We start from the raw sequence: 14,909 nt of genomic DNA, 5'->3' as shown, positions 1-14,909 counted from the left end.
TCCACAAATGAACTTTTAAGAAGGCATACCTGTTAATTGAAATGCATTGCAGGTACCTCATGAAGCTGGTTGAGAGAATGCCAAGAGTGTGCAAAGGGTGGCTACTTTGAAGAATCTCATATATTTTGATTTGTTTAACACTATTTTGGTTACTACATGATTCCATGTGTTTTTTTATATATATATATATATATATATATATATATATATATTCCTAAGACCTATACCCCCAAAGCCATTGGCACATGAAAAGCTAAATTATATTGATTCCTGGTAAATTTTTTATAAACAAATGTGCGCCAAGCATGTCTGCTGTTATAAAAGAATATATAGTAACCAATCAGCTGCTGTGAATTATCTTGCACAACAAAGGGGAGGGGTTTGTTACAAAACACCATCGTGGCGGGAAAGGGTTTTTCCTGTGGTGCAGGATACATTAACTAGGTTATTCAAGAAAACACAGCTTTTCGGACATAGCTTGCAAGCTAAATATCTGCGACTCGATTTGCATGATGGTTTCGGAAGAACCAAATCTTTTGAACACGTTTGTGAAATTGTACTACATGTTGCAGGTAAAATTAAGGACCATCGCTTCGAACTATCCATATACAACTACCCATGAAATATTGCTAGTGAGTCACAAGTTGTTTCCATTAACTTGTCCAGTGATATTTTGTTGTTGTTGTCAACATTTAGAGTTCGTGTAGAAAATAGATGCGACAATTGCCTGCTGGGGTGTCGACTAAAACAGCTGGACGTAGTGACGTCACGTCTGTCGAATAAAAATGTAGTTTTTGATTGCGCAGACAGCCTGTATGCCCTCCCATCTATCTGTTTCATGTAGCCAGTGGTGTAAAAAAGTACTCAATTGTCATACTTGAGTAAAAGCAAAGATACCTTAATAGAAAATGACCCAAGTAAAAGTATTTGGCTTTAAATATACTTGTGTCAAAATTAAATGTAATTGCTAAGATGTACTTAAGCGTAAATGTGTAAATAATTTCTACTTCAACCTTTTGACGATACCCAAGGGCACACAAACACAATTTACAAAACGTAGCATTTGTGTTTAGCGAGTCTGTCAGACCAGAGTGGATGACCAGGGATGTTCACTTGATAAGTGTGAATTGGACCATTTTCCTGTCAAGATGTAATGAGTACTTTTGGGTGTCGGAAAAGTATGGAGTAAAAAGTACACTTTTTCTTTAGGATTGTAGTGAAGTAAATGTTGCCAAAAATACAAATAGTAAAGTACAGATACCCCAAACTACTTTAAATGTATTTTTACTTTACACAACTGCAGGTAGCCCGCAAAAAAACAGCATGGATAGAATGCAATAATTGACTAATATTTGCCATATTCTAATACATCTCATGTGCCAACGTATCGCCATGGTCCGTGCCATGGTGAAACTTGCACTCAAGTAGATCTGAAATAATTGGATAGTAAAACTTGCTAGCCAAACAGAAAAGCAATGCGAATCAATTCAGCCATTCTTGAAAGGCAGGAAAAACGCCGCTTCCATCAGATCTGTTGCAATAAAGAAAGTTTGACAGATTAAAAATCCACCCCGGTCCAATGGATAAAAATGTAATGTTTAGAAAATGTCTCCAATCTTCCGTTTCCATTACACGATTTTTGTTGCGACATATTGCTTTTGTCAAATACCTAGGTCAATGTTAAACCTACTTAGCTACTGATATAACTAGCTACCCCATTCAGAGGTAACTGATTTAGCGCCTATTGATGATAGTAGTATCTTCGGACAGGGGGTGTTTTGTTGAGAGCCCCAGCACTTGCTCTAAATATTAACTCATCGTATATTAGAAACACAAGGAACGTATATTTCATATCGGCAAGGAAAAAATAATAATACAAAAGTTAAACTACAACACACCTTCAACGGGTTAGTGTTCCCACACAACCACATGTCCATGTTACATCACTTATTTATGGCAGACATAGGTGGCCACCTGTGCTAATTAACTATCTAGTGTTCGGTGAACACCTGTGTTTGAGCTTAACTGGGGAGGACGTGTAGTTTGTCTACTAGAGGCACACAGCTTGTGGATCTGCACCGAACTGCTACAGTAAGGTATGTATTTTTCTTGAAAGACGCTTTCTTACTTCATGAAAGATAAGGGGCATATCAGCAAATGTTCCGAAAACCGTTTTGAGCGAAGATTATTGATGTTTCTAAACATTAAAACATAACATCAAATGTAGTTCGGATGTAGCCAACAGTGGGCGAATGTAACGGCTGAAAACCCTACACACGGAGAAGGGTTTGCAAGAGACGCTAACGTTACTTAGTGACAAGCAACCATTCCTTAATTGTACAAACATTGGGTTAGTTATGCATGGACTGGTGCCCTGGGTGTGTGGAGATCAATGAAATGGTAGGTTGCAATAACTGTAATGTACCATAACCACTAAAACGAGACCTAGGACCAGCATGCTTGTCTTAGCTGACTAGCGCCAAAGGTGATCTATCGCTGACTATTTGGGTTTCCACTAGATAGCAGTCAGAATTGGCAATATCGTAAAAATGTATGAAAATAATTATTCGCTTTTTGTTATTATTGTAAGGTTAGCATTGCTGCTAATTTTAGGTTTAAAATAAGATTTTAAAGGTCGACTTTGGGCACGAAAAACCCATCTACCTGCCCCGTACTCAATTTGTAACAGAAATGGGGTTTGCCTTTGGTGGTTCATCGATGTCATGTGCGCAGCGACCGTAGCTAGTTCGTTAGCTATGCTAGACAGTCCAGTTAGCCAGTAACTCAGTATTTGTTTACGTCATTTCACATCATTTGTTTTTGGATGTAAACTGTAGAGATCGATAAAAAAAAGAGCACTTCTGTAGCCGAGAACGTTATTCATGTGTTTTGTTTTTAAGCATTAAATGACCTGAAATGATGGTGAATTAACCTTTATGACTTTGTGGCTGAAGTAACTACTGACGACCGTCTATTCGCCCATCCGTGGTTTCCACTAGCTTCTTTAGCCACAGTTCGATTCCAGTCAGATTCCACAGCCACAGTCAAAATTGGCTACAAAAAAATGTGCTTTCGGTCATCATTTTAAGGTTAGGTATGAGGTTAGCAGTCCATGGTTAAGGTTAGGTTTAAAATCAAATTTTAAGATAAATTGTAGAAATGGGCGGATATTATAACTTTTATTATAACTTAACTCTATTGATGCCCCATCTTCGTCTCTGCTAGCGCTCATTGCGAGATATGTTTCCGGGTTCTGAGATGACTTTTTATGCATTCACATTACTGTAGTATTGTAAATTCCCCGCCTATGTGCACCTGAAGTTTCCTTGGGCACCTAACTAGCATTCTTTTCCGGACCTCCAGCATTGTCGGAGCTAGCTAGCAATCTTAGAAACCTGTTTAAGTCATTACCAAATTGAAATGCATCCCAACATTTAATTGCAGGAAATGAAGCCAGCGAACACCGAGAGTGGTATCCCTGTACTCCATTCAGCAAAAGAGGGGTGCAAACCCAAGAAATTCACCCCAGATGAGGTACTGGTACCAAATCCCAGCTTCAAAGAAAATCAAGGAACGAAAAGAAAGGTAAGTGTGTCCACCCATATGATGACCACTGATCCATGATGCAATTCCAAAGTGCAAGTTCAGTGAATGTATGCATGCATGATTGTTTGTCTCAATTGTGTGTATAATGGGCTATAACTGGGCAATGGTAGTACTTTACAATTAAATGCAATTTGTCTCAGAGAAAAGCACTTCCTTTGAAAGTGGAAGGAAGAATTGAAAAAGTCAAAGAGGAGAAGGAAGACAAGGATGTAAGTGTTGATCACACACAGTATTTAGGCCAAATAACCTAGGTGTCATGTTTCATTAGGCACCAAACGGAAGAGAACTGATTGTATAATATTGAAACAGGGAGAGACTACCTCAAGTTGTCCAATGAAAAATGCTTGTTTTTCTTTTCTGTTGCGAAACGTTTGCTATGGCGTATGTGTAGAGGACATGAGTCGGTCATGGTTGCTCAAGGTCACGTGATGGGTAGCCCCTCCCTGCGAGTTCAAAATCTATTTCAGCCTTCAGGCCAATGGGGGATTTCCTCTTGGTCTAACGGCTCTTATCCCCAACGGGGGGGCCAATCTGTCGTGGGGCAGGAGATCAAAGGGGGTGACTGTAGCGGACTTGAGTCGGTCATGGTTGCTCATGGTCACGTGATCGGTAGCCCCACCTGCGACTTCAAAATCAGTCTGTTCTAGTGCCAATAGAGAATTTCCTCTTGGTCTAATGGTCAAGATGTTGGTTTCTTCCGTGGTAGACCCAGGTTCATATGTTACATGTGGACTAATGCAGAGGTTTTCAAACATCTCTTCGGCGACCCCCAGGTATTCCACGTATTTGAACTATTCCTGGGCTGGCACACCCGGTTCAACTTGTCAACAAATGATCAAGCCAATGGTCATGTTCCCCTGCTCAGACGTTGCATGCATCAACCAATGGTTGTGTGCCACGTCATCGGCTGCCGTCGGACACCAGATAGCTATAACAACATATTATGTGGTTAGCTGATATGTAAAATACCGATCCAAGTGTTGTGGCATACATCATCAACATCTGAGCAGAGGGCACAACCCTTGTTTAGGCAATCAGGTGAGCTAGTTCAGGGCTATAACAATACTGTGAAACGTCTGTGGATCCAAGAGGAGACATTTGAAAACTGCACGAATGAATACAATCCTGTTGGTGATCTCACTTTACTCTTTGTTTTTACATTTCAGATACAACCTGGAAGTCTATCGATATATGAATTGGAACGGTTGGAAAATATCAGACAAAACCAAGTGTTCCTGTCCTCCATAAAACTGCTTGAGGTTAGTTTGTTGAAGAACAGAGTTTAAATGGTATCTACTTATGCATATTTTACTGAAACTCCTTGTGTGGTGAAATGAATAACATATATTATTGTTTCCTCAATAGGCCAAGCAGGATTTGAAACCAGAAAAAACACAGCGAGGTCTCAAGAGACAGAACAAGTAATGACAGATTCAACATCTGTACCAATGACTGAAAATATTTACTTCAATGTTTCCTGTGTATGTGCTTACATTGGTCAGTCGAATTAGGTCTCCGTACAAAGTGAATGAGCTTCCGTTATACATACTCAATCCCTTTAGGACATAAGGCCCATATGAGCTTCTGTAACGTATGGCATACAGAATGTATTTATTATGGCCAGCTTGGATAGAGAATGTCAGTGTGACTCGTTTCTGTTTCTAACACAATGTAACTAATGTCTTGGCTCACTACAGTAAGGTAGCCTGGACAGAGATACTGCCTCCTCGCACCAAGTCCTTGAGAATACAGAAGAAGGAAGCAGAGCGACTCCCCCTGCCCCTGGAACCACACAGGATTTATTATGAAGTCGAACGAGTAAGTGACTGACCAATAGCAAAATGTGATGTAGTAACTGACCAATAGGATATGCTCTTATGTTAAGAAATTGTACTTCACTACACAGAAAAGCCTACTTCTCACATTTGTTCCATTTTAGTCTTGAAATGCTAGTTTATTTCTCATGATAATGGTTTGTTTATGTTGATGTGTATTTACTAAAGATTGAACATGCCAGGAAGCCAGAGGGTCCAATTAGTATGGAGCCAATCAACATGGAGGAGGATAGTTCACTGCCACCTGAACTTCTCAAGCTGTGGACAGAGGTTGCACATTTGTTCACCATGACCTACTTTTCTCTAGCACAGTCCCAGATCTGTTTGTGTGATCTAGCCAACTAATTTGGCATGAAAATGACCATAACATTTGGCAAGACCACACAAACAGATCTGGGACCAGGCTAACTCTTCAGTCCTATGTTCAGCATAACTGTTTGCAGCTTTGCTGTTCTTTTACAGTTTCATTTTATTACACAGGATTTAATCAAAGAAGAAAAGGAGGAGTTGGGTCTGGAAGAGTGAGTTTCATTTTGAATGTTAAGGAATTTGGCCTTTTTCTTAATGTTCTGTGACAAATGTATATATTTGTAGTATTTGATGGACATCCTGTATTGATTTGAATGTATAGATGTGTAAAACCCTAACCTGTGCCAGGCTGACATTACATTGGATATGTTTCCAGGTACCGTAGTACTCTGAAGAGCATGGAGCTGAGTGAGATTGGAGGAGTAGCTAAGGTGGTGAAGAGTCGTATCTTCTCTGTTGCCTTCCACCCGTGTAGCAGTCGTCTGCTCATGGCTGCTGGGGACAAGTTGGGTGGAGTGGGGCTGTGGAACCTCGTGAGTACATACAGTGAAACTGGATGCCGTAGAGTTAATGTGTGACTGGGCTTATTTGGGTTTTGTTGTTCTTTCAGGAATCTGGTATGGGTGACGTCGTGCTGCCGTTTGTTGTTTCCTCAGGACTCTAGCTGTGTTCAAAACAACTGGAAATTCAGAAAAATAAAACATCAAATCATGACATCAGTGATCTTCAGGTCGGAGCTCTAGAAAGAGGCCCAAGTTGGATGACCGTTCAAAAAAAAAAAAATCAGTCGGTGCTAGTTGTTTTTTCTTTTTCTCCCTGAGTTCCCAGTTGTTTTGAACACGCTGAAGTCGGATATTTCCGAGTTCCAAGTTCTTGTGAATACGACAACGACGTGCTGCTGTTTGTTTCCTCAGGACTCTGATATGGGAGATGAGGGCGTGCTGCTATTTGAGCCACACGTCCAGCCGGTGGCCTGCATGGCCTTCTCCAGGTCACATCCTACAGACCTGTTGACCCTCAGCTACGACGGGACGCTACGGAGCACAGACGTGGAGAAAGCTGTTTTTGATGAGGTACCATGCATAATTCAGTGATGATAATATATGGCATTTAGCAAGCTTTTCCAAAACAACATAAAACGATGAATGTATTTTCATATGTGACCCCAGTGGGAATTGAACACACATATCAGACTTTAGATTGCCTGTTTGGTCTTTGTTACGTTATCTCTGTCCTTTCTCCAACTAGGTGTATCGGATCAAGGATGGCTTGAGAACCTTTGACTTCCTGTCACATGACTGTTCGACGCTGGTCACCGGGGACTGGTACGGAGACGTTGCCATCGTTGACAGGCGGACTCCAGGGTAAAGTAATGTCATTTTGATTTTCTGTCTGTACAAGTCAAAAGCTTATTGCTAATGCCCTATTAATGTTGGTCTGTCTCGTTTTTACTCAGAACCTCTCATGAGTCCCTCCATAGCCTGGATACCAAGACGGTTCGCTGTGTTCACGTCCACCCTGTTCAGAAGCAGTACATCATGGTGGCTGAGAACAGGTACAAAATGGGAATCAGTGCTATGATGTGCAACATGTCAATCTCTATACAAGCCTTGAGAATCCTATGGTTTAATAAGTTGATTTATGTATTTTGTCAAGTTTGCAAAATTATTACTTAAAGTATAGTCCTATTAAGGAAATCCACTTTCTATTTCATTGATCTTTTATGTTGCTAAAACTGATATTGATGTGTTGATTTTTCTCTAGTATTGTGAGCATTTACGATGCTCGATGTTTGAAGGCGTCGTCGAGAGAGCCAGTCTCCCAGCTCTATGGTCACTCAAAGAGCATCTCAAGTGCCTACTTCTCTCCTGGCACTGGCAACAGAGTAGTGACCACCTGCCTAGACAACAACATCAGGTGAGTCTGCATGCCACCGTAAGATGTTAGTACATTAAAATATGTAAAGAGATAAAAAATGTTAAATGACTGAAGTTCAAATAAATAATTTGCTTATGTGCTACGATAAGGGTTTTAAAAGTTGCACTAAGCTTATTGTCCAATACTTGAAACATGAAATGTTTAGCAATTAAATATACTTTGTTTTTCAGGATTTATGACACCTCGGAACTGACCTCCAGAGCTCCGCTACTGACCTCCATCCAGTAAATTCATTATACTATCACATTTAGAAAGCGAAACTGACCAGGTCTCTCGAGTTTTTCTCTCATGGCAAAATAAAGATGAAATAAAAAAACATTGGAAAGATCCTGCAACCTCTGTTTGCATTGGTTTACTCTCCAATGCCAGTGTTATTTCTAGTATGTGTGCTTTATACCAATAGACATCAGCCAGCAAATCCAGAAGTATTTGTAATAGTGTCTTTGTATAATGTTGATGAATCCATTTCCTTTGTCCCTCTTTGCAGACAGAACTTGTACACAGGGCGCTGGCTGTCCAAGCTGCAGGCGATGTGGGACCCCAAGAGGGACGACTGCTTCGTTGTGGGCAGCATGCAGCGGCCTCGCAGAGTCCAGGTATAAGCACTCCTTTGTTTCCACGTCTATCATCGAACCTCAACAACAATAAGTAAGATCTGAGGTCGTGTTACTATTCCCATAACAGAATGTGTAAGGTCAGTGTGCAAGTTATATGGCTATGCATGGTATGGGTAACGTTTTATATATTTTGTATACAGGGGCACTGTGTCCAAGACAATATTCTCCTCTGGGACAATAAAGTATATCATTTTCTATCCAGGTGTTCCATGAGAGTGGGCAGCTCCAGCACTCCTTCCAGGACCCAGAGATGACCACTGTGCTCTCAGTCACAGCCTTCCACCCCACCAGGAACGCTCTACTGGGGGGTAACGCCTCCGGGCGGCTGTACGTCTTCACTGACTGAGAGCAGGATGCCTGTATGTGTTCGCTGCCTGAGAGGAGAAACCTGGGCCATTGTTCACAAAACATCTGAGTAAGAGTCCTGCTCTAGGATCAGGTACCCTCCCTCTTAATTTTGATCTGGAAGGCTCAACTGATCGTAGATCAGCACTCCTACTCTAAAATGTTTAATGATACGGGCCCAGAACACATGCTTAGAATAGATCAAAATTAGTTGTTTGGTTGTTTTTTCCGTTTTTTCTGCAAGCTGCCTTTGCTATTGTTGCACATTGTTTTCTATCAAATTGTTGATGTTTTGTTAGTTTCTATATTTAGCTGAAGTTGTGCTTTTCATGTAGTTTAGTTCTTTCATTGGCTGTATTGTACCCGCAGTGAATTTTGTGATTGACGGTTTTAATCTTTCAAATAAAAACTACCAGAATTCAGTGGCTACAGCCCTACAATCAATAAAATCATGGCTAAATACCAGTGTGTTGAAAATGTGTCCTATGTCAGGCAACTCACTCTTCTGTGTCTAGGCTAATTATTTTCTGCAGTTTTTCCTCATCACCAAAAATAACATTACAATGTAACCCAACTCATGTGTAGGCCTACCTTACTAAGCTATGTTATTAGACTAGTAGGTTTCTGTGTTATGGTTCAGACTTAGTGAGAAGTGTTATGTATGTTAGGCTGTGGGGGTAATTTCAGAAATAGTTTTCAAAATGATAAAGCAATAATCTTTGTTATTAATATGACCACCCTACCTTCAGTTATTGGGCTTAAATGACTCATGTATTCTGTACTGGCTAATTTGTGTTAATTACATTTGTACTTTGATTTGAATCATCTTTGTTCTACATCAGCCCTGAAAATGTCACGCCAATTGAGCACCATCTTTAGATATTTGACAACACTTGTTGAATTTAAGAATTAAGACAGTCTACAATGGCACCAAACACCTAAGGAGTGGCCTTTTTAACCTTTCCCATCACTTACTGAGATCTTGGCAATGGTAAGGCCTGTCCTCGTGAAATAAAGTGTGTGTTCCTGAGAAGCGTCTCTATCATTTTAATTAAAATGGTCTGAGAAGAACAATGCGTTGGCAGGGCAATTCAAGCAAAGACGATATGCGTTGATAAGGGACCATTTGAAATTGACTAGGGTGGGGTGGTCCAAAATAGGAGAGGGTTGTAAAACTACTTTGGGGGAGGGATATGTTTTTTTAATTGCCACAGGGAAGGTTAGTTTATTTTTATATATATATATATATATATACACTTCTGGTCAAAAGATTTAGAACACCTACTCAAGGGTGTTTATTTTTTTAAACTATTTTCTACATTGTAGAGTAATATTGAATACAACTATGAAATAACACATGGAATCATGTAGTACCCCAAAAAAGTTAAACAAATCAAAGTTTTATTTATATTTTGACATTCTTCAAAGTAGCCACCCTTTACCTTGATGACAGATTTGCACACTTGGCATTCTCTCAACCAACTTCACCTGGAATGCTTTTCCAACAGTTGAATGAGTTCCCACATATGCTGAGAACTTGTTGGCTGCTTTTCCTTCGCACTGCGGTCCAACTCATCCCAAACCATCTCAATTGGGTTGAGGTCGGGTGATTGTGAAGGCCAGGTTATCTGATGCAGCACTTCATTACTCTCCTTAGTAAAATAGGCCTTACACAGTCTGGAGTAGCATTGGGTCATTGTCCTGTTGAAAAACAAATGATAGTCCCGCTAAGTACAAACCAGATGGGATGGCGTATCGCTGTGGTAGCCATGCTGATTAAGTGTGCCTTGAATTCTAAATAAATCCCAGACCGTCACCAGCAAAGCACCCCACACCATCGCACCTCTTCCATGCTTTACGGTGGGAATCACACATGCAGAGGTCATGTGTTCACCCACACCTCGTCTCATAAAGACACGGCGGTTGGAACCAAAAATCTCCCATTTGGACTGCAGAACAAAGGACAGATTTCCACCGGTCTAATATCCATTGCTTGTCAAGTCTCTTCTTATTATCGGTGACCTTCAGTAGTGGTTTCTTTGCAGCAATTAGACTATGAAAAACAGATTCACAGTCTCCTCTGAACAGTTGATGTTGAGATGCGTCTGTTACTTGAACTCTGTGAAACATTTATTTGGGCTGCAATTTCTGAGGCTGGTAACTAATGAATTTATCCTCTGCAGCAGAGTAACTCTGGGTCTTCCTTTCCTGTGGTGGTCCTTATGAGAGCCAGTTTCATCATAGCGCCTGATGTTTTTTGCGACTCCACTTGAAGAAACGTTCAAAGTTCTTGAAATGTCCCTATTGACTGACCTTCATGTATTAAAGTAATGATGGACTGTCGTTTCTCTTTGCTTATTTGAGCTGTTATTGCCATAATATGGACTTGGTCTTTTACCAAATAGGGCTATCTTCTGTATACTATGTTCTACCTTGTCACAACACAACTGATTGGCTCAAATTCCACAAATTAACTTTTAAAGAAGGCACACCTGTTAATTGAAATGCATTCCAGGTGACTACCTGATAAAGCTGGTTGATAGAATGCCAAGTGTGTACAAAGCTGTCATCAAGGCAAAGTGTGGTTATTTGAAGAATCTCAAATATAAAATATATTTCGATTTGTTCAACACTTTTTTGGTTACTACATGATTCCATATGTGTTATTTCATAGTTTTGATGTCTTCACTATTATTCTACAATGTAGACAATAGGAAAAATAAAGAAAAACCCTTTGAATGACTGTGTTCTAAAACTTTTGACCGGTAGTGTGAATATATATATATATTTATTTATATATATTTATATATTCACAGTGCGTTCAGGAAAGTATTCAGACCCCTTGACCTTTTCCAAATGTTGTTAGGTTACAGTTATATTCTAAAATGTATTACATCGTTTTTTTCCCCTCATCAATCTACACACAATACCCCATAATTACAAAGCATAAACCAGATTCTGGAAAAAATAAAATAACATTTACACAAGTATTCAGACCCTTTACTCAGTACCTTGAAGCACCTTTGGCAGCAATTACTGCTTAGAGTCTTCTTGGGTATGACGCTACAAGCTTGGCACACCTGTATTTGGGGAGTTTCTCCCATTCTTCTCTACAGATCTTCTCAAGCTCTGTCAGGTATGATGGGGAGTGTTGCTGCACAGCTATTTTCAGGTCTCTCCAGAGATGTTCAATCGGGTTTAAGTCTGGGCCCTGGCTGGGCCACTCAAGGACATTCTGGGCCACTTCACCCCAGTTTGAGGTCCTGAGTGCTCGGGAGCAGGTTTTCAACAAGAATCTCTATGTACTTTGTTCCGTTCATCTTTGCCTTGATTCTGACTAGTCTCCCAGTCCCTGCCACTGAAAAACATCCCCACATCATGATGCTGCCACCACCCTGGTGCCATGGTGCCAGGTTTCCTCCAGTCGTGATGCTTAGCATTCAGGCCAAATAGTTAAATCTTGGTTTCATCAGACCAGAGAATCTTGTTTCTCATGGTCTGAGAGTCTTTAGGTGCCTTTTGGCAAACTCCAAATGGGCTGCCATGTGCCTTTTACTGAGGAGTGGATTCCGTCTGGTCACTACCATAAAGGCCTGATTGGTGGAGTGCTGCAGAGCTGGTTGTCCTTCTGGAAGTTTCTCCATTCTCCACAGAGGAACTCTGGAGCTGTGTCAGAGTGACCGTTGAGTTCTTGGTCCCCTCGCTGACCAATGCCCCTCTCCTCCGATTGCTCAGTTTGGCCGCATGGCCAGCTCTAGGAAGAGTCTTGGTGGTTCCAAATTTCTTCAATTTAAGCATGATGGAGGCCACTGTGTTCTTGGGAACATTCAATGCTGTAGAGAAATTTTGGTACCCTTCCCCAGATCTGTGCCTTGACACAATCCTGTCTCTGAGCTCTACGGACAATTGCTTCGACCTTATTGCTTAGTTTTTGCTCTGACATGCACTGTCAACTGTGGGACCTGATATAGACAGGTGTGTGTGTGCTTTTCCAAACCATGTCCAATCAATTGAATTTACCACAGGTAGACTCCAATCAAGTTGTAGAAACATCACAAGGATGATCAATGGAAACAGAATGCACCTGAGCTCAATTTCCAGTTTCATAGCAAAGGGTTTGAATACTTATGTGAAAAAGGTATTTCTGTTTTTTATTTTTAATACATTTGCAACATTTTCTAGAAACCTGGTTTTGCTTTGTCATAATGTGCAGATAAGGCGGGGGAGATTTTAATAAATTTAAAAATAAGGCTGTAACATAACAAAATGTGGAAAAAGTGAAGGGGTCTGAATACTTTGTCGATGACCCTTCGCCCCCAGTCTGAGGTCCTGGACGCTCTGGAGCAGGTTTTCATCAATTATCTCTTTGTACATTGCACTGTATATAGATAGATAATTGACTGTTATACAATTTCATTAATTGTCGCAGTCGACAAGACTGAGTTATGCAGAATGCACAGTTGTTTTGCGCTGAGACTCAGCAATATGACGTTGCGTTGTACAGCTGGATGAACCATAGATATTTCAGATGAGCGTTATTCAAGACGATTCCCTCACAGAGTATCTGCATGTGCTCCAGTACACTTCACTGCTGCGGTGTGATAGCTACAGGACAACAACGGCAGAGAAGTTTAGCATTGCGCTTTGTACTCTAGGCTAACTACACCGCTCACGTCGCGTGTGCGAGCGTTGCAAAATAAATGTAGAAATCTATATTATTCAATTATTGCACCCACACTGCTCACACACGCCAACGAGCATCTGCGTTGCCGAGGGATTAAATAGAAGTCAGTTCTATTTATGACGCAGATGGCGCTGCAAGTCCTGCCTCTCCCATCTCCTCATTAGTTATACCCACGTGGGTGACTGAAGGACGAACGAAGTCAGTGGTGGTAATGCACCTAATTTATGAAAGTAGCCAATCGCAATATAAAGCCAAGAGAAGAAAACGCGTTTTATGTGTGGATTAATTGTCGGAGTTGTCACGTTCTGACCTTAGTTCTTTTGTTATGTCTTTGTTTTAGGGCGTGAATTGGGTGGGTTGTCTATGTTCTTTTTCTATGATTTGGGATTTCTGTGTTTGGCCTGGTATGGTTCTCAATTAGAGGCAGCTGTCAATCGTTGTCCCTGATTGAGAACCATACTCAAAGGTAGCCTGGTTTCACTTTTGAGTTGTGGGTGCTTATTTCCTGTTTAGTGTTTTTGTCTTTCACCTTACGGGACTGTTTGTTTGTTATGTATTGTTTTGTTCAGTGTTCTAGTACGTCATTAAAAGCTATGAACACTTACCACGCTGCGCATTGGTCCTCCTCTCTTTCTCCCAACGACGAACGTTACAGGAGTAGAGGACCTTGTGCATTTCAGGTAAAATAACAACTCAATGTTTATATCCCAGGACAAATTAGCTAGCAACAGCAAGCTAGCTAAAAATGACAAATTAAGCTAGCTAGCTAAATTGCCATAAATAAAAATAAACATTTATGGCAATTTAGCTAGCTAGCTTGCACTTGCTAGCTAATTTGTCATTTTTAGCTAGCTTGCAGTTGCTAGCTAATTTGTCCTGGGATATAAACATTGAGTTTTACCTGAAATGCACAAGATCCTTTACTCTGCCAATTAATCCACACATAAAACGGTCAACCAAATCATTTCTAGTCATCTCTCCTCCTTCCAGGTTTTGGCAACTTTCATAAATTAGGTGCATTACCGCCACTGACCTTATTCTTCTTTCAGTCACCCACGTGGGTATAATCATTATTTAACTAGGCAAGTCAGTTAAGAACAAATTCTTATTTTCAATGACAGCCTATGAACAGTGGGTTAACCGCCTGTTCAGGGGCAGAACGACAGATTTGTACCTTGTCAGCTCGGGATATGAACTTGCAACCTTTCAGTTACTAGTGCAATGCTCTAACCACTAGGCTACCCTGCTGCCCATGAAGAGATGGCACGTGGGTATCTGCTTCTACAAACCAATGAGAAGAGGCAGGACTTGCAGTGCAATCTGCGTCAGAAATAGAACTGACTTCTATTTTAGCTCTTGGCACCACAGACACTCGTTGGCGCATGCGCAAGCAGTGTGGGTGCAATAATTGAATAACATATATTTCTAAATGTATTTTGCACCGCTCGCGCATGCGACACATGCAGTGTAGTCAGTCTGTAAGTTGTGGAAGTCAACCCATACTGCTGTTTACTTGTGCATTGCTGACTCTACCATCAAGACATTACTTTACAAACACAACCCAAGAAACGACAT

The 14,909-nt window shown here is 40.8% G+C and overlaps 1 protein-coding gene across 4 annotated transcripts; it reads left to right on the top strand.

Moving 5' to 3' along the window:
• Positions 1–421: 421 nt before the first annotated feature.
• On the top strand, positions 422–9,115 carry LOC112247475 (WD repeat-containing protein 76). Of its 4 annotated transcripts, none has more exons than XM_042331059.1 (16): positions 422–572; positions 3,445–3,585; positions 3,747–3,815; positions 4,773–4,865; positions 4,972–5,027; positions 5,304–5,424; positions 5,610–5,711; positions 5,922–5,962; positions 6,127–6,283; positions 6,665–6,823; positions 6,999–7,114; positions 7,207–7,305; positions 7,515–7,667; positions 7,859–7,912; positions 8,176–8,284; positions 8,508–9,115. In XM_042331059.1, the coding sequence occupies exons 1-16, from the start codon at positions 510–512 to the stop codon at positions 8,649–8,651; spliced, it is 1,677 nt and encodes a 558-aa protein (XP_042186993.1). In that variant the 5' UTR covers positions 422–509; the 3' UTR covers positions 8,652–9,115. The 4 variants fall into 4 exon arrangements, with proteins under 4 accessions (XP_042186993.1, XP_042186996.1, XP_042186995.1 ...); XM_042331061.1 differs by lacking the exon at positions 422–572 and adding an exon at positions 1,581–2,096; XM_042331060.1 differs by lacking the exon at positions 422–572 and adding an exon at positions 2,347–2,400.
• Positions 9,116–14,909: the final 5,794 nt, after the last annotated feature.

The sequence above is a fragment of the Oncorhynchus tshawytscha genome, linkage group LG12, assembly GCF_018296145.1.
Source record: "Oncorhynchus tshawytscha isolate Ot180627B linkage group LG12, Otsh_v2.0, whole genome shotgun sequence".
NCBI classification, from domain to species: Eukaryota; Metazoa; Chordata; class Actinopteri; order Salmoniformes; family Salmonidae; genus Oncorhynchus; species Oncorhynchus tshawytscha.
This window is presented reverse-complemented; position numbering and strand designations above follow the sequence as displayed.